Below are 24,201 nucleotides of genomic sequence, written 5' to 3'. Positions count from 1 at the left end.
GATCAGGAAGCCGAGGTCTTCAGACAGCCTGGTCTGGTAGCACCAGCTTTGAATGGATTATTTTCAAAATCTCATTATCTTTGCAAGTGCAACATAAAAAAGAATGAATTTAAAAACAAACAGACTTTGTTTCAACACGTGCAAAACGGAACATTATTGTTCTTGTCGAAAGAATGTGACTGGCGGCGTTTATTTCTGTTGTTTTTTGTTTCTATTCTATGCATTTTGTTGAAACAGTTCATTGTTACGAAAACAAACAAAACACAATTGAAAAGAACAATGCACACAAGTTTGTATTATACATGTAGTAGATTATTATCATTTTTAGTATTATTATAATTTCTATTATTATCATTATTATCATTATTTTTTTATTATTTCTATTATCATTATCATAATTATTTACATTATTTTATTAATATTATTATCATTATTATTTATATTTTTATTATGTCATTATTTGTATTGTTTTTATTATTTTTATTATTTCTATTATCATTTTTATCATTATCATAATTATTTACATTATTTTATTATTATCATTATTTCTATTATCATTATTATCATTATATTGTTTTTATTATTTTTTTATTATTTTTATTATTATCATTTCTATTATCATTATCTTTATTGTTTTTATTATCATTATTATTATTTCTATTATCATTATTTATATTTTTTATTATTTCATTATCATTTTTATCATTATCATAATTACTTACATTATTTTATTAATATTTTTGTTATCACTATTATCATTTCTATTATCATCATTATTTTTTATTGTCTTTATTATCATTATTATTATAATACTCCTTCGGAGTTTACACAGTTCACCAAATATTAACCATTCTTAATAACCTGTGGTATTCCTTGGCGTCTAAGTGACAACAACTCTTCTCAGATTTTCAGTCTTCTTCATATATTTCAGTAAGCTTTACAAATGACTTTGCTTTATCGCAATAGCCACTTACCTTTTATTTCTCACTGGCAATGACCATTAGTCTTCATTGAGGTTTGTATCTTTCGGTCGTCCACACCAAAAATTGAACCTTCAACGTTCTGGAGAATATCACTTTACAATTGAAATTGAATTCGACAAGATACATCTGAAGAAGGTCGGGAGTTACATCGACCAAAACGTTGTAAAAATAGCACCCAAGATGAGAACAATAGTCCGAAGAATTTAAATAATACGAATGACTAAAGTGGTACTTTGAGACAAGATCAAAGTGTAGTATCTGTTCTTCAGATGCTGCACTTCTATTTCTTGTTCTCTTTCGGTGGAGGAGAAATCCTTCACGACTGAGACAATTTTCATTTTTGTACCTTTTCTCCACGTTAAAAAAACGACCCTGGTGTCTAACTCTGTCCCGTGGGGAGGCATAGTAAATAGGTACAATAATATCGTGGGGTTCGTGTCCGTTCCGGGCGTAGAATAGTAATAGTCTTTGAAATTCGCCAGCAATACACAACAGATACAGAATATAATGTCTGTGTTAGGTTTGTAATTCCTTCACCGTTTACTGTTGATGTCCCTAAATGCCAGAAATCTTTCTATTCTAATAGTTTCTTCCCTCGGACAGCTAGACTTTGGAATTCCCTTCCTGCTGCCTGCTTCCCTGGCTGTACTGATATGCAAAAAGTTTAGATGTAACATAAACAAATATCTCGTTAATCTTTCCTAGTCATGGCCCCAAATAGTAGCCCCTTACGTCCAAGTGGCGATATGCTTTGTAAAGAGTGAACATGAGTAAAAAACTAAAAATAAATAAAAATAATAAAAATATATATCTTAACAGAGAGATAACGTATCACATCATTATATACCAAAAAGTGTCTTGGTCGGTATGTGGTTAAAACCAAAGTAATGAATGAACAATATAGTCACCAGATATTAGAGTTGGCGTTGTAAGTTTTGATTAATCATGTCATGTTTTGCATCTGAATACAATATGTATGCGCACACACATACACATATGTGTGTGTGAAAAAAATCCTTCCTAAATACACACACACACGCATTATGTGTGCGTGTGTGTGTGGGGGGGGGGAAGGGGAAGGATTTTTTTTTCATTTAAGTAAGCATTGTTAAAAATAACAAATCTAATTATATATATATATTTTTAGACTTTATGATTTTTATGTTAAAATAACAAGTTTTGCTAATTCGTTTGCTTCTTATCCTGATAAGGATTTGACAAAGAATCGAAAACGTTCGTGATACATACGGAACATATTATTTTCATTTTTTTATTTTAACATTAGAACGATTGTTTGAAAAAACGAAATTATTTTTTCTAATGTTTATGTGTGTGTGTGTGTGTGTGTGTGTGTGTGTGTGTGTGTGTGTGTGTGTGTGTGTGTGTGTGTGTGTCTGTGTCTGTTTAGATTTGGCCGCGGCACAATTGACATGTTATTCTCTGCGTGACAACTAATGGAAAAATGTATGGAGCAGGAAGTCCCTTTGTATCAAGTTTTTGTCGATCTGACAAATGCTTTTCATACCATTAATCGCTTAGCACTCTGGACGATTCTTAGGAAACTAGGTTGTCCTACTAGTTTTGTGAAGTTGCTACAGCAGTTGCACCATAATATGAAAGCCTAAGTGAACTTTAATGGATCTGTCTGATCCAATTTCAGTTGAAAACGGTGTGAAACAAGGTGACGTACTTTTGACCCTACATTATTTTACATGTATTTTGCTGATGCATGATTTTAACAATTGCAACATTGGGGTGAAATTTCGGTTTCACACATCAGGTAAACTTTTTAACCTCAGACGTCTCAACGCAAAGTTGAAGACTTTTCAGACCCTTGTTCTTGAACTTTTATATGCAGATGATGCAGACCTTGTTTCACATTAAGAATCAAACAAACAGATGATTATGGACAAGTTATCAGAAACTTGCAAAGCTTTCGGACTTACTATCAGCCTCAAGAAAACATGTTATGTATTCCCCTACTATAGAAATGCCATATGTTGAACCAAACATCTTGGTTGGTTGTAAGATGTTAAAGGTCACGGACAATTTTGTTTATTTGGGTAGTATGCTGAGTAAGGTCTGTAGGCTTGATGCTGAGATAAATCACAGAATAGCCAAAGCCAGTTCTGCTTTTGGCAAATTGGAGAAACGTGTCTGGTCTGATCGAGGAATCACATCAAAAACAAAGTTAAGTGTTTACGAAGCATGCGTTATCACTACGCTGCTATATGGCTCAGAGACCTAAACAGCATATAGAAGGCATCTCAAGTTATTGGAAAGGTTTTACCAAAGTTCGGATAATACTTAATATTAATTGGAGGACTCTAACGCCTGGCACTGTGGTTCTTGAGCAATCAAATAGTAATAGTATTAAAATAAAACTCATTCAAAATCAGATACGCTGAACTGGACACCTGGTTAGGATGGAGGACAAAAGACTTCCTAAACAACTGTTTTATGGCAAGATAGATGGAGGTAAAAGACCACAACATAAACGAAGGAGAAGATATAAGGATTCTTTTAAAAACAACTTGAAATACTGGAGATGGATTTACGTAACTGGGAAGCCCAAGCGAAAGATCGATCACAAGAGAAAAACCGAGAAAGTTGTAAGATTTTTGAAGAGCAGCGTGTAGAGCTTGCTGTTTTAAAACACGTTTTAAGAAAGCAGAACGATAATATAATGTGAGAGAAATTACAACAGGAACTGAAGTGCACTGTATGTAGCAAATACTTTCTGTCAAAAGCTGGTTTTGTTAATCATATGAAATCGTACAATCAAAGACATGAACGACAGTCTTATGACAAGGCTTCTACGACACACTTGGCAACGCTAAGTCGTCATATGTGTGGTTGAATCTGCAAATCTAAAAGTGGCCTGACACAGCATTCGAGGATTCACAATATTACCATGCGATCACCTTTACAAGAAGGAAAGTTCTTATGCCACATTTATGACCTTTCATATAGGACTAAAGCTGAATTGAAGAGTCATCTTCGCACGGACGGAAAAACACTTTAGAAAGAGATCGCTAACTTCTGTCAAGAAGTAGCAATCATCGCGCGCGCGCGCGTGTGTGTGTGTGTGTGTGTGTGTGTGTGTGTGTGTGTGTGTGTGTGTGTGTGTGTGTGTGTGTGTGTGTGTGTGTGTGTGTGTGATACAGGGGTGACGGTCGCTGGAAAAGCGGGGAATTTACTCAAAAGCTAGTTTCTAACCCATCATTAAAGTCTATATCACGTCGACATTATGAGTTTCTGCAAAAACTGATCTCGGAATTAATTTTATCGGAATCCCGTAAGAGTTATTATTCTGATGTATGTACATATCTCCATTATATATATATATATATATATATATATATATATATATATATATATATATAAAAATATATATATATATATATATATATATTCCCCAACACCGGCGATAAAGGGAAAACGATCGGAGGTCATCATGACCTCGTCTTTAATCCAGAGGAAAAAAACTTATCTTGCTAACAACGAAAATATCGACAAAATTTTTGGGTTGAGCTGTCGAATAAGTATATATATATATATATATATTAAAAAAAATGAAAATATCGTCAAAAAGTGGCACAAGGAAGCAAACCTAAACAGAATCTGAAATGAGTCCAGTAAAAGAGACCAATTATTTAAATTTGAAACTGACGGTACTGATGTTCTAATATTTTATAATACATTTATGAAAATAATTTTTTAAAGAATTAACAAATTTACATATTTCATTTAATGAAACGTTCTGAAATTTGATTCATTATATATATATATATATATATATATATATATATATATATATATATAAAGAAATGTTAATTATTTTTATGCCTACAGACACTACTATTTCGTGTTCATGCAATAATCAGTGTAGGAAGTGATAATTACTGCTGATCTAGAGATTCGAACCTAATCAAAGTCATACTTGATTCTCTAGGCTAAAACCGCACCTCAAGACCACCAGAAATTAACACAAGAATGGAAGGAAAGTGCGTGCTTATAAATACCAAATCGGTGGGCATAGATAGTAAAAAGTCATGAGAGTATTCAACGAGAGGAAAGTGGGATGTTGAATATATACACACGTATATGTAGCTATATATATGACTTAAATATACTGTGCAATAACTGTTTCAATAAGAAATAGTTCTAGAGCGAATAATACAATTTTTCTAAAATGACAAAAGTTATTGTATATGTAAAAAACTAATAAGAAATATGGTTCATTCATTATTTATCTATCAGAAGGAGTATGGAGTCCAGTTTTACGTGCAATGAATATTGTCTTGATTAAGCTCTGTTCCGATTTAAAGATATTGATGTCATTTTGTGCTGATTGCTATAAAGAAACGCTATGAAATTTTTATGCGGTTACATATATACATATATGTGTGCGTGTGTTTATTGACTGCATGTAAACAAACTAGTAGTCTGACTTTTCAAATATGAAATAAACGTCGAAGAAATATGCAAACCTTCAGATAAGATTCGAACTTGTAATGCGAAAGGTCCACCTAATAATCATATACGCCATTAATATACTTGTCTATTGGAGAAATGCGCATAAAATCGTCCATGCGGGCACAGGCTAGAATCCTGTCGAGTCTCTGCATTTTTAACTTATGTTTTTTCTAGTCTGAGTATCTAGGCAGTAGATTGGTCTACGCAAGTTTCTTATATATAATTTATTTTTAATACTTACATCAGCGGCCTTTTGGCCAAGATCAAAGTTTGCAAAAACGCTGGGGTTTTCATTAGTTAGTTTAGAGTCCACAGAGTGAATGAGGTATTGTGGTAAATGTTGCTAGTCAAGAGCAAAAACGTCAAAGACTCCAATTTTTACTTTAGTTACAAAAACCCTGCAACACTCCCCTCCCCAGATCTTATAGGGCCTTGTGACTAAATTTGTTTTGTCTTTTGGAGATTTTACTTTTTTAAATGTTTTAATTTTATATTGGAATTTTTTTAATTGGAATTTTTTCTTTAAACGAAATAAATATAAAGATCAAAGTGTAGTATCTGTTCTTCAGATGATGGACTTCCATTTCTTGTTCTCTTTCGGCGGAGGAGCAGTCCTTCACGACTGAGAAGTTTTTATTTTTGTACCTTGTCTCCACGTTAAAAAAACGACCCTGGTGTCTAACTCTGTCCCGTGGGGAGGCATTGTAGATAGGTACATCAGCGCAAGGAGTTACGGATACCGCCAGTCGGGAGATTCAAATTTGGCACGAAGCTATCTCTGACACCGTCAGCAAGGAACAAACCGCTCGACCAACGTTAACCGCGGCGAGAAATATAGTTGAAATTAACAGTAGTATAAATCGCAAATGTTATTCAAGAAGGCCGAGAGTGATCATATGATTTGAACATTAGGATCTGCAATTATAAAACTCTACCGTCCGGGTTTGCTTGCTTATTATAAGAAAAGCGTATTCCTGTTTGTCTGTTCATAATTTGACTGGTTACCAAATTACAAAAGATACACTTTTTCACAAATTGATGTCCATACTGAAAACCGTCATTTACACATTTATATTCCAGTAGTGTATATATATATATATATATATATATATATATATATAATTTCTGTGGAAATATATTTGCTTATAATATATATCAATCCTTATTTAACACGCTCAACGTAATTACGAAGCATTATAGTGAATAAATGACAAAAGACTATATTCCAAAGTTCATGATGTTGACCATCTTATAATTTATTTTTTTAATTCAGTTGACATTTACAATTCTTACTGAATTAATTACTGAATTAAAAGAATAAATCATAAGATGGTCAACATCATGAACTTTGGAATATAGTCTTTTGTCATTTATTCACTATAATGCTTCGTAATTACGTTGAGCGTGTTAAATAAGGATTGATATATATTATAAGAAAATATATTTTCACAGAAATTATATATATATATATATATATATATATATACATATATATACTAAAAGGTATTTTACATTCAAGGAATAACGCCAGCTGCATATTACATTAAAGAAAATCTATTTTAATAATTAGTTCCATGTTATTAATTATTGTGGTTAATAAAATTGCCTTCATTGTTTTATTTAGAAATATTATTAAAAGTTTGTTTATTTATTTTTAATTTAATTTATTTTTAATTATTATCAGACTACACTAATTGCCTTTAAGTAACGGAAGTTTATTTAAGCTGCGAGAGTTATTTCCCCTTTAAGCTATTTCACATTTATTTTTTCATAAATGAAAATTGATGTATTTCATGCTTCCATAAATTCAGCATATGACCCACTTTCAGGAAAATCGTAACAAGTTAAAGTCTTCGGTATATCGTAAATAGTTTGGGACTAAACTCCCTTTTTTATAATCGCTAATTTACAAATATATGAATTTACTCTTAAATCGTTTTTATAAATGAATTGTCGCTTTCCCCTTATGAATTATTTGTTTCTTAGCTCGGCATGTCTCCGGATATCTTGTTCAAAGCTAATATATATATATATATATATATATATATATATATATATATATATGAGAGAGAGAGAAAGAGTGAGAGATTGAGAGAGAGAGAGATGTGCGTATAGGTAGAGAGGGGGATAAAGATATGAAGAAATAATTGACTGTGTCAACATTTCACATTTTAACGGATCGTATTTACAAACGTAATGGATCCATGCAATATAAGCAAGGTCTATATACATTTATTAGAATTTTCAGAATGTGAGAGATAATACAATCATTTTCAGTCAAATAACGTCGCAACTCACACAAACAATGAAAGTCAACAAATCGGAAGTCCTCGACTTGAGCTTCGCCTTCATTTGAGCTCACCAGCCGAACGCATCCGAACGGCATTCGAAACCTGAATCGCTTGCACACGAGGCGAGCAGCCCGCCACTTGAGCAACCGCGCCAAACCCAAGAAAGTCTATTAGAAAACATAAATCAAGAAACCCGCAGCGAAATCCGACTATGGAATGTACGTACTTTGTCTCAAACAAGGAGTGTGGTTAACCAACCACTGAGAACCCAAACCGATGTTTTACAAGTAGAATTACTACACTCGTTAGGACGATGTCATCCAACAAGCTAACATAGCGAGTGAATTAATATTAGAATTTTCAGAATGTGAGAACTGATATGATTATTTGTACAGTCAAAAAACGTCGCAGCTCTCACAAAACTCAGAGTTCGGATGTGTTCAACTGATGAGTCCAAATGAGGGTGAAACTCAAGTCGTGGCCTTCCGGTTATTTATTTTCATGACTTTGTATGATCTGCGACGTTGTTTGACTGCAGAAATAATTATATATATATATATATATATATATATATATATATATATATATATATATATATATCTTTTGAATAGCATAAATATTAGTGAGAATGAGAAAGTACGTGTAAAAAGTTTGCAGTATTAACCCCATCGCTGTTAATGTGGGGTGATAACACAACCTAAATCTGTGAGGCAAACATTTCAACAAAATATTTCCTCATGGCAGTAATCGCTCTGTTTGTTCAATATTTTGAACAATAATGTTGAATAATGAAAGTCGTGTGTACCGAAAACTTTGAGAATGCAGAACGACAATCGGGCGTCGAAACAATAAAATATTAATTGAAATTCGAAAGGCCATTTAGAAAAATAAATAAATAAAAAATTGGATAAACCAGCGGTCATAAAATGTCAAACCAAAACAATTGAAATTCCGAAGAACTATTTGGAAACAATTAGAATGAAGCTTACGGCCAGGTAACATCATAGAGGCTCGGAATCGATTGTCAGAACAGAGAGAGAGAGAGAGAGAGAGAGAGAGAGAGATAAAAATTCACTAGTCGAGTGGCAGTAACCAGCAAGAAGCGGAGACGGAAGAAAACGACTACAGGTATGTGGATTGGCGATAGTAATCCGTTTTAAGGAATAGGCTGGATGTTTATTGTATATGTTTTTGGTATGCGTTTAAAACATTTAATTTACTGTATTTGTTTAAATATATATGTACCCATACAAAGTGTGTTCATTACTCGGTCTGCAATATATACGTCTCGTGGCGTTATATATATATATATATATATATATATATATTAAAAATAAAAACTGTGCATACTTTATATATAAAGGTTTTAATAAAGTAACTATATATTTTCTTTGAAACTTAGTTGATATTTTAGCGTTTGTGTTTTGTCATGCGTCTTCTAAAGTGTGGAGGAATCATATTTTATAGCATTGTTGAACTTTAGGAACAAACACGAACTGCCATTGTTCATGCGACGTTGGAGTTATATACAAAAGTATGCTTTTTCAATCCTTGAAACATTAGCAAAGTACACTGGGCTCCATGTTGCACACGCGGAATTTAAATGTTTTATTAAAACATTGTTTTATGTTACAAAAAACTTTATTGCCTTTCCGTATTTCTTTCATGTTACATTTATTATGTTGAAATTGAATTATATACTTATTTATGGTAGACCACATATATATAATTATCCATAGACACCTGTTTAACTGTTTTATAGCTCATCAGCGTGGCTTAATCTATCGAGATTCGAAACTAAGACCGACCTAGTGAAATCCGTTGTCTTACCACTGAGCCACCACAGCTAGGTAGTCACAAATGAAAGATATCTCGCATTAAAATATCATTGAGTGTATATGTCAAACTTATATATATTCACGAGGATCGTTTCAAAAGTAAAGCCTCCTATTTTTTTTAAACTCAAATAGTTCAAGAGCTACGAAGACGGGAGTGGTACCATTAAAACGAGCGGCCTTTTTGTGCTCCAGAATATTTTCTACAGTCATCACCACTCTCGATGTATTTCTGCTAGAAATTCAATAACGCATCTGCGCTTCTGACGCACGTCCATGACCGGCATTGCTTTCTTAGACTTCACACCGTCACTATCAGATTATGAATTCCCAAGTTCAGTCATAATAACAATGCAATTTGCAATTTTCTCTGATCCATTAGGGCGGAATAAAAATTGGAGGCATTACTTTTAGAATGTCCGTCGTACATATATAATATTGGACTATGAGAATAATAACGTATAGCTACTTACCAATCCATTACAGGCTCCAACGGCCACTTTCGAATTAGCGTCGTCTTTAAAAATCCCAATGAAGTGACAGTTCCTCTTCTGGTAGCGTTTGAATGAAGAATCCGAGCTATTTTTATAGCTTGATTTGCGTCTCTCTACAACCATTGCAGGTGCAATGAAATCCTGGTTCGGCACCAACTGCATGTGCAGAGTTTCGTTCTCCACGGTCACGTGATAGTGCAGAGAGTCGGGGCTCTCGTCCTCATCGCCCGGCATCTCACCGACGCTTCTCTTGACGACGTGGCTCTCCGGATGTAAATGATGGCTTTCATAGTGGCCCTTCGAGTTGACCCGATATGGCACGATTATTTCATAATTCTTCAGCTGTTTGATGAAGTCAGCTGTGGAAGACATCAATTCAAAAAAATGCATAATAAATAAACGCTCAATTGAGATAAGTGGCAAAATCTCACTCATTAAAATGTACAACTATTTAGATGCGTAAAAACATTACTTAAGTCCTGGTCCTAACACGATGCTTCTAATAACAAAGCTACAGTTTTTTTTTATTAAGTACTAACCTTCAAACGAGACACACCAAACAAATACGTTAACAACTATATCAAACAAAGGACGCAACGAGTCACAAAACCACATACAATTCAGATTACTGTTCTCCTGTGTATTATTCTCAACTTTTCTGTAGCATCCGATCTTCTTCCCGTGCATCTTGTCGAATTCTAGAATCTAAAAGGAATTTTGAACGGAACACTTTATTTAATTCACCAGAGTATTATGCTCTTGTTCGGTCAGCCATAACCGATAGAAGTCTTAAGTAGTTCTAAATTGTATTCTAAGCATACCCAGCAGTGAAGATTGACTCTTCATCTTTTAGAATAGTGTCACTGAGAATTAAATTTTACTTAATACTTTATCCGTTGCGCCGCGGGTTTTGCGACGTAACGTTTTAAGTACTAAGCAAAATTCGACCGGAGGTTACGTCGGCCGAAGCGTTGTGTGAATAACATCTCAAATGAGAAAAGTAGTCTGAATAATGCCAACTAGCGGAACCTGTGGAAACTCCACAGAGGACTGATTCATATGTAATATATTGATGTTGTCATTCTGTAGATATTCAGCATAAATGGAGACGCCCAGATATTATTGTAGCTTTTTTGTTAAAACTGCAAAAGTATTTATCTAAGCTAGCAAGGACGCTCACTAAAATATATTTTAATTGCTGCAGATTCCGTATATATTATTATAGCGTTAATGTTTTATCGATTTCAAAAAAAAAAAAGGAAACAAAAAGGGCTATATGACTTGGGTGTATCAGCTTGAATTAAAACCGAAACTATATATATAATAAAAATTACAATTGAATTTACCAAAATGACCCAAGATGGTAAAATTAAAGTATATTAAAGATATTAAAGAATTAATATTTATAAAGTTATCTCAGCCAGATGTAAAAGCTCGATAAAACCAAATAGGAGATAGAGCTTATAATACGAGCAAACAGTTAATAAAACATGTTAAAAACACTTTGAAATTAGTTAAAAACATATGTATATATATATAAAGCTGAAAGTCTGTGTGTGTGTCTGGTCACGAATAGGCTCCTATATGGTTGACTATTATAGAAAACTGATCACATAATGATAGAAGATGTATTGAGACACAGGAACGGGTATGTTTGATCTGGCATAATGATGATTCATTAAAATTGTGAAGTCTGCAAAGTATGGAAATAAAAAAATTTAAAAATTAAAAAAAAAAAACGTTTACAAGTATTTTTGATATAGATGTACATAATACTTTGATAAGTACGTTTTAACTTAAATAGGGATGGTATAATAAAATTGTGGGGTCTACGTTCGCGCCTGGCCTCCATAGAATGGTAATAGGCACAAACTTTAATAAAGACTTTTCATACCTATCTGCGTAAGTATACTTTGATAATTATGTTTCAGTTTGAAGAAATATCGTATAATAAAATTATGGGGTGTTCGTTCGCGCCTGACCTCCATAGAATGGAAATAGGTCACAAAATTTAACAAGATTTTTTAATATAGATCCACAGAATATTGTGATAAGTGTTTTAGTGTGAACAGGTATGGTATAATAAATTATGGGGTTTATCTATTTTATTTTTACTTTCATCATATTTTGCTTTGGTTTTGATATCCCGAAATTCGAAGCTATCTCTTTACAACCCTTCCTTTTCATAACCTATCATACTTTCATAAATCAGAGTCCATTTTCTGTAGGCTGTTTTTGAACCCAGTCAACGACGGGTACTTTTGCTAGTATATATATATATATATATATATATATATATATATATATATATAACTTGAGTGCCATCAGCTATAATCGAAACCGAAATCAAAACTCATGATAAAATTATTTGTTACAAGAAATGAAAGTCCATAACAAACGATTCGGATGTAAGCGTGACACAGAAAGTAACACACGTTGTTGTAATAATATATAGATAAAAGGGTGGAACGATAAAATTGGCGCCCCAAAAAAGACGGAATGATTCCATTTCCATTTTACGAAAACCTGTTTTTTTTTCAGACCATCTACTAGTTAGCCAGTTGTGTACAAATCACAAGAGCGATAGGATACTTCTATCAGGTCTGAAAGAGACAATGTTAAACGCGCGAGATCGGAGATGTGCCACTGTACAACTCATGCTCTCTACCGATCCAAGTTATGACAACAGGACCATTGTTAGCATCCTCTAAATGAAAATCTCAATGGATCAACGCCCGAAGCCACAGCTCAATGAAGTTTCCAGCCACGTTTATGGTTTTTGGAGTGGTTTCAATCGAGGACAACATCATGCCACCTCATATCTTCGAAGTCGGCTTGAAAGTTAACACCAAAGTGTACCTGGATGTGTTGAAGAATGTGGTGATCTCCTGGTGCAATCAGGTAGGTGCTGGCAGACCCTGGGTGTGGCAGCAGAATTTGGCACTGGCCCACAAGTCCAAAGAGACACAGGCCTGGCTTCAGAAAGAGTGCTATGACTGTACGCTTCTCTAGTTGCCCCCACTCCCCCCCAACCTGAATTCGCTGGAATACCTCGTTTGATCATACGTCAAGAACATCACCATGACCTCCCATAACACCAAAGCCAGCCTGATTGCCGCTATCCGCTGAGCTCCTGCCGGTGCTTGTGGAAAATGCATGCTCCCAGTTCCGGACCCGTATTTTTTCAATTAAAGTTAAAGCTATAGTGTTGTTTTTTTTAATTTAGGGCGACAAATTTATCGTCCCACCCTGTAGAAATTATCAATCCTCATCTAAAAAATTCAAAAACATCAGCTGAATATTACAATAACGGTAATGCCTACACTTTAGGTAATTTATTTTTCGAAGAAAATATACGTTATTTGAGACGAATATTTCTCACCTAAAAAACAAGCCTCTGTATTCCTTTAACCTAGTGATCTTTGTGTGCAAATAGCGCAGAGGGGCTGAAATTCGAGCATTGTTTTCATTTCAGGAAAAGTTAGGTCACGTAGTACTCTGTCGACGGTGTCACAGAAAAAAATTGACCCTTTGAATGAACATGGGATATTAACAACGTGGCTCAATATCCAGCATAAGTTACTCTTCTACCTAACTCATTTTAAGTCGAGACTTTGTGCACCTGAAACTACAAAAAATTTTCGCCATCTTGTTCCAAGTTAACAACTCGGCACTACTCGTTCCAAACTTGAAAAAAAGCCTTAAATAAGTTAAAACACTAAAAACGGTACACGCGCATCTATGTTATCGCGCTGAAATGATGACGTTATTATTTAGAAAGCCATTCTTAACATGTTGAGGGTGCTTTGTAACTAGTCTTTACTTTCACCTAACAATTTCATAAGCAAATATATCGTAAAAATTGAATTTAACTTGAAAATACTATTTAAAAACTAGGGCGGTAACAGACACAAAGCACCCTAAAAACATATCCAAGTTGGGAGAAGAGTAACTTATCTTGCCTTTGGCAACATTTATTTGTTATATTTTGTTTATAGGAGAGTACAAAGATGGCGTCATGGTCGTCTCTCCCTTGTAGTGCAGAGAATCACCCAAAATATCGTAAATAAAAAAAATAAAGACACAAAAAAAAAAGAAAAAAAGTGAAGCATGCATGGTCCCCCCCCCCCGTGCGGGCACAGTAAAGGAGGCATAAAAAATGACAAAGTTCATCATTTGCCTCCCATCCATTTAACCCCCCTCCCCAGTGGACGTTGAATCTTGGTGAAAATGAATAAACGCTGCTTTTTAGGCCTTAACAAATGTAAATTTGAGTTCTGCGTTATGCAAAAAAAGAAATGACTAAGTCCATCATGTGCCCGTCTCCCATTTAGCCCCCAAAATCCCAAAGGCCTTTACGTGTTTCAATTTAAGTTCAGCACCATGCAAAATTACTAAATAGACATACACAAAAATATTGGACAAATATAGTAAAATAGTCCCAAAAATTGGGTGGTTTTACTCTTTACTTACTTAAAAAGCCCTTGGGACACACCCAAGAGTTGTCACCAAGTATAGACAAACAAAATTATATAGAAATCAGTTACAACTTTTCAGAAAGTTTTATAAAAATCGAAGGCATCAATTTTTTTTTAATAAGCACAAAAGTGTCAATGCAGGGGAGCAACCGGAGTTTTCCAGGAAAATCCATTCTCTAACCTTTTTACTCATATCATGTTTAATGTTTGTGCAAAATTTCAAGGCGTAGTTATTGAGAAAAGTAAGGACAGATAAACGGGCGAACGGGAACGGGTGAATTTACAGGTCCACCCTCTTTTTGTCGGGTGGGGGGGGCAAAAAATAGGATATTAAAAAATATTGGTGAGAGTGGCTGAAAGACCTTACGGATCAAAACAGAGGAGGATATTTTATTTGCTGGGTCACCGTCGATCAAGTACCACGTTACCAAACTTTTCCCAAACTGAAAACGAGGCTCAAATTTCAGCTTCTTTGTTCCATTTGCACCAATCTTTTGATTCAGTTGTTTTGCTGTTTAATCTGTTCGTAAGTCAAAGGAAAGTAAAAAAAAAAAAAAAAAAAAAAAAAAATTCACGGGGAATACACATAGCATACGTGTGTGTTCGTCCGTCGAAACTACGAGGACCATCTGATCATCCTGTAGGGTAGGGAGGGGGGAGTCATCATCGGTGAGTACGGATATAGCTGATAAGGCCAATCTTTGCTTGAAAAGTTCTATTGCAGTGGGAACAGAGAATCCTAGCATATGTTGAGGGTTTCAAAACATTGTCCTTCCTGCGCTTCTCTGCGGTCACCTTTCGGTAACTTTCATATTTGCAGGCACTGTCATGAACAGCGGCCTGCCACTTGGCTCTATCTAAAGCTGTCTGCTCCTATGATGACGGGTTAACTTTGAAGGCCTTCAGAGTGTCTTTAAATCGATTTCTTTGGCCGCTATGGGAGCGCTTGCCATGTTGGAGCTCAGCAAACAGAAGCTTCTTGGGTAGTCTGTAGTCTGGCATGCGGACTACATAACCAGCCCCGCGAAGCTGAACCTTCATCAGGATAGTGGGGATGCTTGGGAGTCCATCACGAGTGAGGACTGAAGAAGATTGCGGTGGTGCATCAGCCTGCTCCGGGAAAACCATGCGCAGAACCCAACATTTTAATCGGGGGACAAAGACTCAATGCAGTTAACAAGTTCACCTACCTTGACAGTACGCTTTCCTGCAATGTCGTCATTGACGATGAATGCAACACCAGACTCGCTAAAGCAAGCGCTGCGTTTGGCAGACTCCACAAAAATGTATGGGACAGGAGAGGCATCACATCCATGACAAAGATCAAAGTCTATAAAGCTGTCATACTCACCACCTTACTCTATGGGTGTGAGTCGTGGACCGTCTACCAACGGCACGCTAGAAAATCAAATCACTTCCACACCACCAGACTGAGGAAACTGCTTGACATAGGCTGGAAGGAAAGGATATCACACAGAGCAGAAGAATGAACAACGTAATTTCAAACAAAACCAGTGTAACTAGTGTCATTTTGAATTGAAAGAGGATAGTAAGCTTTCTGTATCACCCGACGCTCTGACCCCCCATCACGCCCCCAATTAAAATGAATGGCTCAGCTTGGGGATGCTCCATGTCTTCCCCCCCCCCCCAAACAAAGGAGTCATCATTTATCAAGGCCCGGAAGCCACTAAGATTGACCTTCACTCTTGATCTAAAATGGAACACATACATAAAATATGCTGCCAAGATCGTTGGAAAGAATGGTTGAATCACTCTACCGCTCCAGCAGGTATCTCACTGCCGATTCAATCCTTTATCTGTATAAAAGCCAGATACACCCTAAAATGGAGTACTGTTGCCACATCTGAGCAAGAACTGCTCGACGCGCCCTATTCATCCTTGATAGAATTTAAAACCGACTTCGAAACCTTGTCAGTGATGCCCTTTCTTTTCTCTGCAACCTCTTTCCCCACAGAAGAGACGCTGCGAGCCTGTCTCTGCGCTATCATCATGTCCATGGCAAGTGCTCGACTGAACTCCAATCTATAGTCTCCCTTGCCAAACTTTCACAAAAACAATCGACTAGCTACAACCACTATAAATGATTTTACCCACTCACTATCGGTGTGTAAATCTAAACGCAGATTCAATGAACAAAGCTTGTCTTCCAGAACTGTCTGTGAAATATTATTCCGCGGGCCTGCTTCCCGGTTGGATACAACACGGTAGATTTCAAATACAATGTAACCAAGTTCTTGTTTAGACGTCTCCATAAATAAGCAAATTCTACTCAATTTACACCATTAACGATTACTAAACTACCACCTTACATTGAATAACTTATTCTCGAGTGGCCTTCGGGCCTTGGTGACTCCCTGGTAAAAAAAAAGTGCTCGCTACACTGGCAATCCTCTAAAATCCAAATACGTCCTAAGATGGAATGCTACTGTTACATTAGTGATGGCGTTCCTAAGAGCATCCTTTCCGGGTACAAAACCATCTTCGAAATTTAGTGGGCAAGGAACTTTTCGCCTCCCTTCTTCCTCACAGAAGAGACATTGCTGTCTCCGCTCTATACTTACTTTTATTGGAGGCGCTCGACTGAGCTCCAACTACGGAACCTCCTTGTAAAACGTTCGCAACAAATACTCGCCTAGCTACAAGAACCGGCAGAAACGTACCTCACTATCTCTGTCTAAATGTAACGAAAATTTCACAAGCATAGTTTATTTTCTTAGTACTGGACGTACTTCACGGCTGACTAAACACGTTACTTCTACGCATACGCAAATATACATTTGCACCTTTAACGAGGTTATTGAGTTTTTACACGCGTATGGATTTAGGTCAGATGGTAGCGAATAAGAGGGAGAACTGTATGTTTATATTTTGGTTTTAGCTGATGGCACTCAAGTCATTTTTGTTTTGTTTTTGTTTTTTAACTCGAATTTCTATTAAATTTCTATTAAATTTCTATGTATTGGACACAAAATGATAATCAATATAGAATGGGCTCTATAATAATGAATGCGAAATATGAATAAATTAGGATATTATATTAAGAGTATTTTACGACCGGACAACACCAGGAAATCTATTAGTGTACATATTAGTGTCCATAAAAGTTTCTAGATTGTTTTGTCAACTGTAGCTTGTAAAAGAAGTAATGGATACTAAGTATGGCAATCTATTTCAAAATTTTGTTTACATCGCTTTATTGTTTTACGGTATATTATCACGTTTACATAGGGGTTACTACATATCAAGTCCTGGAGGCCACTCGAGGACAATGCATGTAGTCATTCGGACAGTTGCGAATTAAATCGTTTATAGAAGTAATTTGGTACAATTGGATTATTTACGAGGACGGCTTAACAAAAACTTGTTTACATTGGACTTGAAGATTTTTTTTACAGTGATCACCACTTATCAAGGCCTGGAAGCCACACAGGGATAAGGATTATTGCAAGTACATTACGTTAGTGTGGAGATTTGATGAAGTGTTTACTTAAGGGGGCGGTTCATTAGGAATTTGTTAACGTTGGACTTGAACACATCCAAGTTGTAGTCCGGTGGGAAGCAGGCAGACGGAACAGAGTTCCACAGGCGTGCAGTTCTAAGAAAGAAGCTTTGTTCATGGAATCCACGTTTTGATTTAGGCACAGATATAGAGTGGGGAAAATTTTTGACAGTGGATTCAGCTAGACGGGTGTTTTTCGTGAAAGATTGACGAGGGGGAACCAGAGATTGGAGTTCAGACGAGCACCTGCCATGGAAATAGCGATAAAACAAGGATAGGCTCGCAACGTCTCTTCTGTGGGAGAGAGGTTGCAGGGTGGAGAAAAGGGCATCCCCCACTAAGCCACGAAGTCTATTTTGTACTCTGTCAAGGCAGGATATGCTATTTTAGCAGCTCCTGCCCAGATATGGCAACAGTATTCCATCCTTGGACGTACTTGGCTTTTATATAGATAGAGAATTGCATCAGTAGTGAGATATCTTCTGGAGCGGTAGAAGGATCCCACCATCTTTCCAGCGACTTTGGCAACAGACTTGATGTACGTGTTCCATTTCAGATCAGGAGTAAAGGTCAAACCTAGAGAACTTTGTCATTTACAGCCTTTGATGTGTTGCCGTAGATTGTCGTGTCATCAGCATAGATGTCAACGAATGATTTAAGTATGTGTTTAGGGAGGTCATTGATGTAGATCAGGAAGAGAGTTGAGCCCAGATAATGATATTGTAGTCAGCTGGAAAGCAGATTAGCGGAACAGAGTTCCACAGCTTGGCAGTTCTAAGAAAGAAGCTTTGTTCATGGAAACCATGTTTAGAGGTTTCGGCAACGATAGAGAGTAGGGGGAATTTATTGATAGTGGTTTTAGTTGAGTGTTTTATGTGAACGATTGGCGAGAGGGGGGCATAGATTGGAGCTCAGTTGAACACTTGCCATGAAAATTGCGATAGAGTAGGGACGAGCTCGCAACGTCTCTTCTGCGAAAAAGAGTCTGCAAGGAAGAGCAAAGGGTATCGTCAATTAGATTACGAAGTCTGTTCTGAACTCTGTCAAGGCAGGATAGGTCTTGCCCAGTTGTTGTATCAGTACTATATCCAGGGGTTTTAATGCTGAATTCGAACATTTTAGGAGGACACTTTATGCTTTAATTTTTTTTTTTTATATCTTCAAATATTTGTACATTGTTTGGATTGTTTTGCTGAGATTGTTTCGTTTTACGACATATCAGCTCTCTTAAAATTATTTTATCACGAATCCAGTCATTTTTGGTAAAAAGTTTTATGTATTCATTTTTTGTTTTTGTTTTTGCGGACTGTTATCCTCATTTTTATAGTTGTTTTTGTTTCACTACGTTTCAGCCAATTCATCTTCTGGCCTTCTTCAGGTGATTAACTGCGGTGAGATAGGAATGCCGAGTCTTGTAACTGTAAACCCCAGTAATTACTGCCTGCCATGGTTATTGTTGTCTCACCACATTTTGGCCGACTAATCCTCTAGCCTGCTTTGGGTAGGACTTAAACCGCTATCTTAAGACACGGTTCACCTCGAGCCGTAGAGACTCAACGCCTCTATCCACTACGCTATGGGCCACGACGAGTGATCAAGGTTGGATTTTATGGTCTTATAAACCCAACTTTTTTGTTTCTCTTTTTCTGGTCCTCTATTGCCGAGTCTGTATCCAATAGCATCATATATTTTATTTTTATATTTTTTAAAAATCTTTTGAGATAAGGCTACATAATTTGTGTATCATTATTTTTTATATTTATAAGACTCAGCATTCATATTCCGTCGCAGTTAACTACCCAAAGACGGCTAAAGGATGAGTTGGCCAAAACGTGGTGAAAAAAAAAACAGCTATGAAGGTGAGGATAACAATCCGAAAAAAAAAAAAAAATGAAGACACAAATTATGAAGACTTATCTCAAAGGATTACAAAAATATACGAAACTAAAATTTGTGTAAAGTTTTATGCTTCAAATTTTCTATACTTTCCATTATTTATTCATAATATTTGATTTATTCGTTTAGTAAATGGGGAAAAATGGGGGGGTGCAGAACATGATTGGATTTTGTAAATGGAAAAGAAAAAAACTACAGCATTAATTTCTTGGCCATTTTCCATCAGGAAGCCGCTATCGTCAGACAGCCTAAATTAGTAGCACCAGAATATTTTGCTAAGATGTGGGTGTAAAGGACACAAGCGGACTCATAGAATACTAGTCATTTTCAAAATGGCGACAAAATCAGGACCGGCAAAATAAACACGTTAGGCTATAATGTTTCATTGTACGGATAGAATATATCAAACATCGATTATAAACGTTCAGTCTCCGTATACGATACGATAACGATGTTGAAACAAATATTTCAGCCAATCGTAATTATTTCATTAATAATAAGGCAATATGACGTTAATGTCGGATAAAATCTCGTATGTAAAAATTTGTTATTTTCGAAGTGCATTCATCAAAGCCTCTAAATGCTACACCCAGAAATTGCAGACAGAAAAATGTTTGCTTAGCGATTTAGAGAAATGAAACTTTATAGTGTGAAAACGAGAAAAACATTAAAACGATATTGCTATGATTTTTTTTTATAAACTAAAGATTAAATGTCCACCTGATATTATTAAATGCAAATTAATAGCAACGTCGATCAAGAGGTCCCACGACTTTTTTTTTTTTTTTTTTTTTTTTTTTGATAATGAAAAAATAATCAAACTGCGGAAATACCAGTAATTATAAGTAACCCAAGAACCTGTGCGAAAAAAAAAACGAAAAAAAAACTAGGAGAAAGTACATTTCGAAAAACGACTATGGCAATATAACGATGATGCTGGCATATTTTAAATAAATAAATAAATAAATAAAAAAATAGAATGCGAAACCAAGCAACATTGGCCAAACCCAAAAATATTGCTAGACTCAAAATAAAGCTAAACACAATTGAAAACGTAGAAAACGATTCAGGAGTCCAAAAGAACCAACTCTACTCAAATAAAATCCGATATGCAACACAACTACAACAGGTCTACAATCAATAACACGCTAATAATAAATATGCACCGAGCCTTAGTAAATATGCTCGTTATTACAGATTTGATTAAAACTCGTCGATGCTTCCGTTCAGTCTCAAGAGACAATGGATACTCCCTGTAAGAGTAACTGCGCATGTAATTGTGAGGCAAGGCTTGCGTAATCTTCACTTCTCCTGAATCGGCACTGCTTGAGTTATGTATTTGTGTGCCACAAATATTTTCCGTCATAAATAAACAAAAATCATATACACCAGACTGTTCTCTCATAAACAGACATCTTTTCCCTACACACACCAATCTATCTATATAATTAAAAAAACCAAATGCCCTTGTAACGAGTTATGTAACCCACTTTCCGGTTTACGAGATCCGGTTGCACATGCGCGCATAAACATTAACCCATAACAACGTAAACAAATAAACACAAATCGCTTCTTTTGCAGATTTTGACCTGCACACTGAAATATTAACGTTATTATTTCGAAATTATTATTTAATATGGGCAGAGTGGGGGTGTTTTGCAACTATTCTTTATTACAACTATACTGTCGCTATTTTCTTACAACTAAACAACTTTAACTCGTTGACAAACATAAAAACAATTGTAGTAAAGCCAAGACTACTACTACTCTCTATCCGTCCCTTTCCCTTCCTTCTTTTTTTATTTTTTGTTTACATTTCTAGATATAAAATAGTTGCGCGAGAACGGTGAATTTTTGACACATTTACTAATCTGTTCCAATATTAGTTTTATTTTATTCTATTTATTTAGGTTTTACTTTTTTTTGCTTCAGATTTTATTATTTATTTATTTATTTATTTATTTATTTTAGATTTCAAGTTTCTATAACTTGGTTGAAGGATTCCAATATGGGTTTTTCATTCTTATATTTCTCATCGGTAGGTTTATGTGCCTTTTTTCTGCTAAATGACTTTCGTTGGCGTTCGATTCGTAGGAAAAGCATGTTTAATTTTCGATTTTTGATCGATTATTCGGAAAATAGGTAACTTTACACGAATAGAGAGGATTTTTTTTTCCATGTTTGAGTGATCCGTCCGTGATTTTTCATTTTAATATACTTTCATAGAAATGTTTCTGTTATGTAAAAAAAAACAAAAACAATTTTCTTTACGTCACAAGCGTCACGCTCATACATGAATTCCATAGCTAATATAACATACTGACTCAACGGGTCACGGGTAGTCTAGTAATACAATAATTTGCAACACACTAAACAAACTAGGAATTCCAATCATACAAAGCACATCACACAATACAAGACAAATATTAAAAACAACAAAACCACTTCCCCATGCAAACATATACACTATTCCTTGCCAAAATTGCCATCATAAATACGTTGGTGAAACTCAGCGTAAATCAGAAAAAAGGCTCGGTGAATATAAAAGAGATATAAAAAATAGCAATTTTCTAAATATATTATTCTCCCATTCATTACAGCATAATCACACCTTTGATTTTAAATAAGCAGAAATAGTTCAATTTATTTCAAATTCACAGAGCCGGAGACTTCTTGAATCAATGTTTATTGCAAATTCAAGCACTATTAAACAAAGTGGAGGTTTCTATAATGTAGCGCCATTAATAAGTAAACTTTTATTAAAAGAACATAATTTAATTGTAGACACAGATTAACCATCTCACAACATAGAAACACCTCCTATAACAATTAATACATATAATCTCAATCAATAAATTACATAAGAAAAACACACTCATTTCATTTCTGTTACACACCTATATTTGAATTATAAGACATCTTTTTCCCAGAAAGAATATTAATTGCGTTCATATCTTTTAAAAACATTAAGGACTATATGGCGTTATTAAAAAAAATTCCCTCTCTTTAACTACGCAAGCTCCCCTCCTTTTTTCAATTTCCAACATTCTTTTTTCTGTTTCTGAAATAGAACAGCGTCATTCTTTGCACATGAAAAATAAATTCAAATATTTGCACTGGTGTTTTTGTTTTCTTAACCTCCGTCATCCAGAGAAAGTCTCGAAATAAAGACGAAACGTTGATGAACACATAACTCGGTTTGTTCCTTTTTATTTTTCTCTCCCTTTCTCTCTCTCGCTCTCTCTCTAGAGAGAGAGAGAGAGAGAGAGAGAGAGAGAGACTTTTTACGTTCAATTAATTTCACACAACTGTATTTGTGTTCATGTCCACAAATGTTTAATAAAAATATAAACTTAACCTGTTATTTATTTATTTATTTTACTGTATTTAGAAATAAAACAAACAGGAAGAGACGGAAACTTGAAGAGTAAGAGGAGGGGGTAGAGACATCGAGTTGAAAGTAACATTTAACACTCATATCTGCATCTTATGTTTGTTTTTTTCGTTAACGTCAGAAGTTCACTGGCATATTATTATTATTATTATTATTATTTTTAGATTTACGCCGCACTGCAGTGATAGCGTTTTCTTTCAGTGTTGCATATCTGTGCTTGTTTTAGAAGAAACACCGCGTAATGTGCTCCGAGGAAATTACTGCATTTGTGTCCCTTCCCAAAACGAAAATACTTGTAAACCACCGACTAACAATAAAATCCCATCTCTTCAGTGTATAGATCTGTAAATGGGTGATGATTTTCTACTTTAATAGCGCCATTCCGTCGACAGCTTACCTTTAAAATTCTTTCCCTGTTCTGAGTTTCCTCGAGTGTAGGGTTATGTAGAAATTTAAATGTAATGTAAACAAACATCTTGCTACTCAGCTCTATACTCAGGCAGTCTGATTTTTATCACGAGATCCGCTTACGTTTCGGTGAAAATATGACTAATTTTGATTGAATAAAAGTTTTATGAAATGTTTCACTACTCAAGCGACACGCTTGACTATATAATGAACTACGAGGTCGAGGTTCAATTTTCTGTCGAGTCATACCAAGGATTAAAAATAGTACTTGATGACACTCATCATTATAAAAGGTGAGGATCAAGCGTAAGTGGTGTAATCATATGAAAGGAACGGCGCCCTTCCTTATAGGTTTCGAAACGGCTGAGCCTATCTTTCACAAATTTCACACAAAGGTAATTTATATGTCTGGCAGTGTTCTTA

General features: G+C 35.2%; 1 protein-coding gene across 1 annotated transcript in view; it reads right to left on the bottom strand.

The window, feature by feature from the left end:
- LOC145249495 (A disintegrin and metalloproteinase with thrombospondin motifs 6-like) overlaps nucleotides 1-24,201 on the bottom strand; it is a 733,443-nt gene that overhangs the window by 629,759 nt on the left and 79,483 nt on the right. The window contains exon 2 of the mRNA XM_080111103.1: nucleotides 10,062-10,441. Coding sequence (XP_079967229.1) covers nucleotides 10,062-10,441 — 380 coding nt within the window. The remainder of the gene's footprint in view (nucleotides 1-10,061; nucleotides 10,442-24,201) is intronic.

This window comes from Euprymna scolopes, chromosome 28, assembly GCF_053919585.1.
Source record: "Euprymna scolopes isolate OS-2025 chromosome 28, ASM5391958v1, whole genome shotgun sequence".
NCBI lineage: Eukaryota > Metazoa > Mollusca > Cephalopoda > Sepiida > Sepiolidae > Euprymna > Euprymna scolopes.
This window is presented reverse-complemented; position numbering and strand designations above follow the sequence as displayed.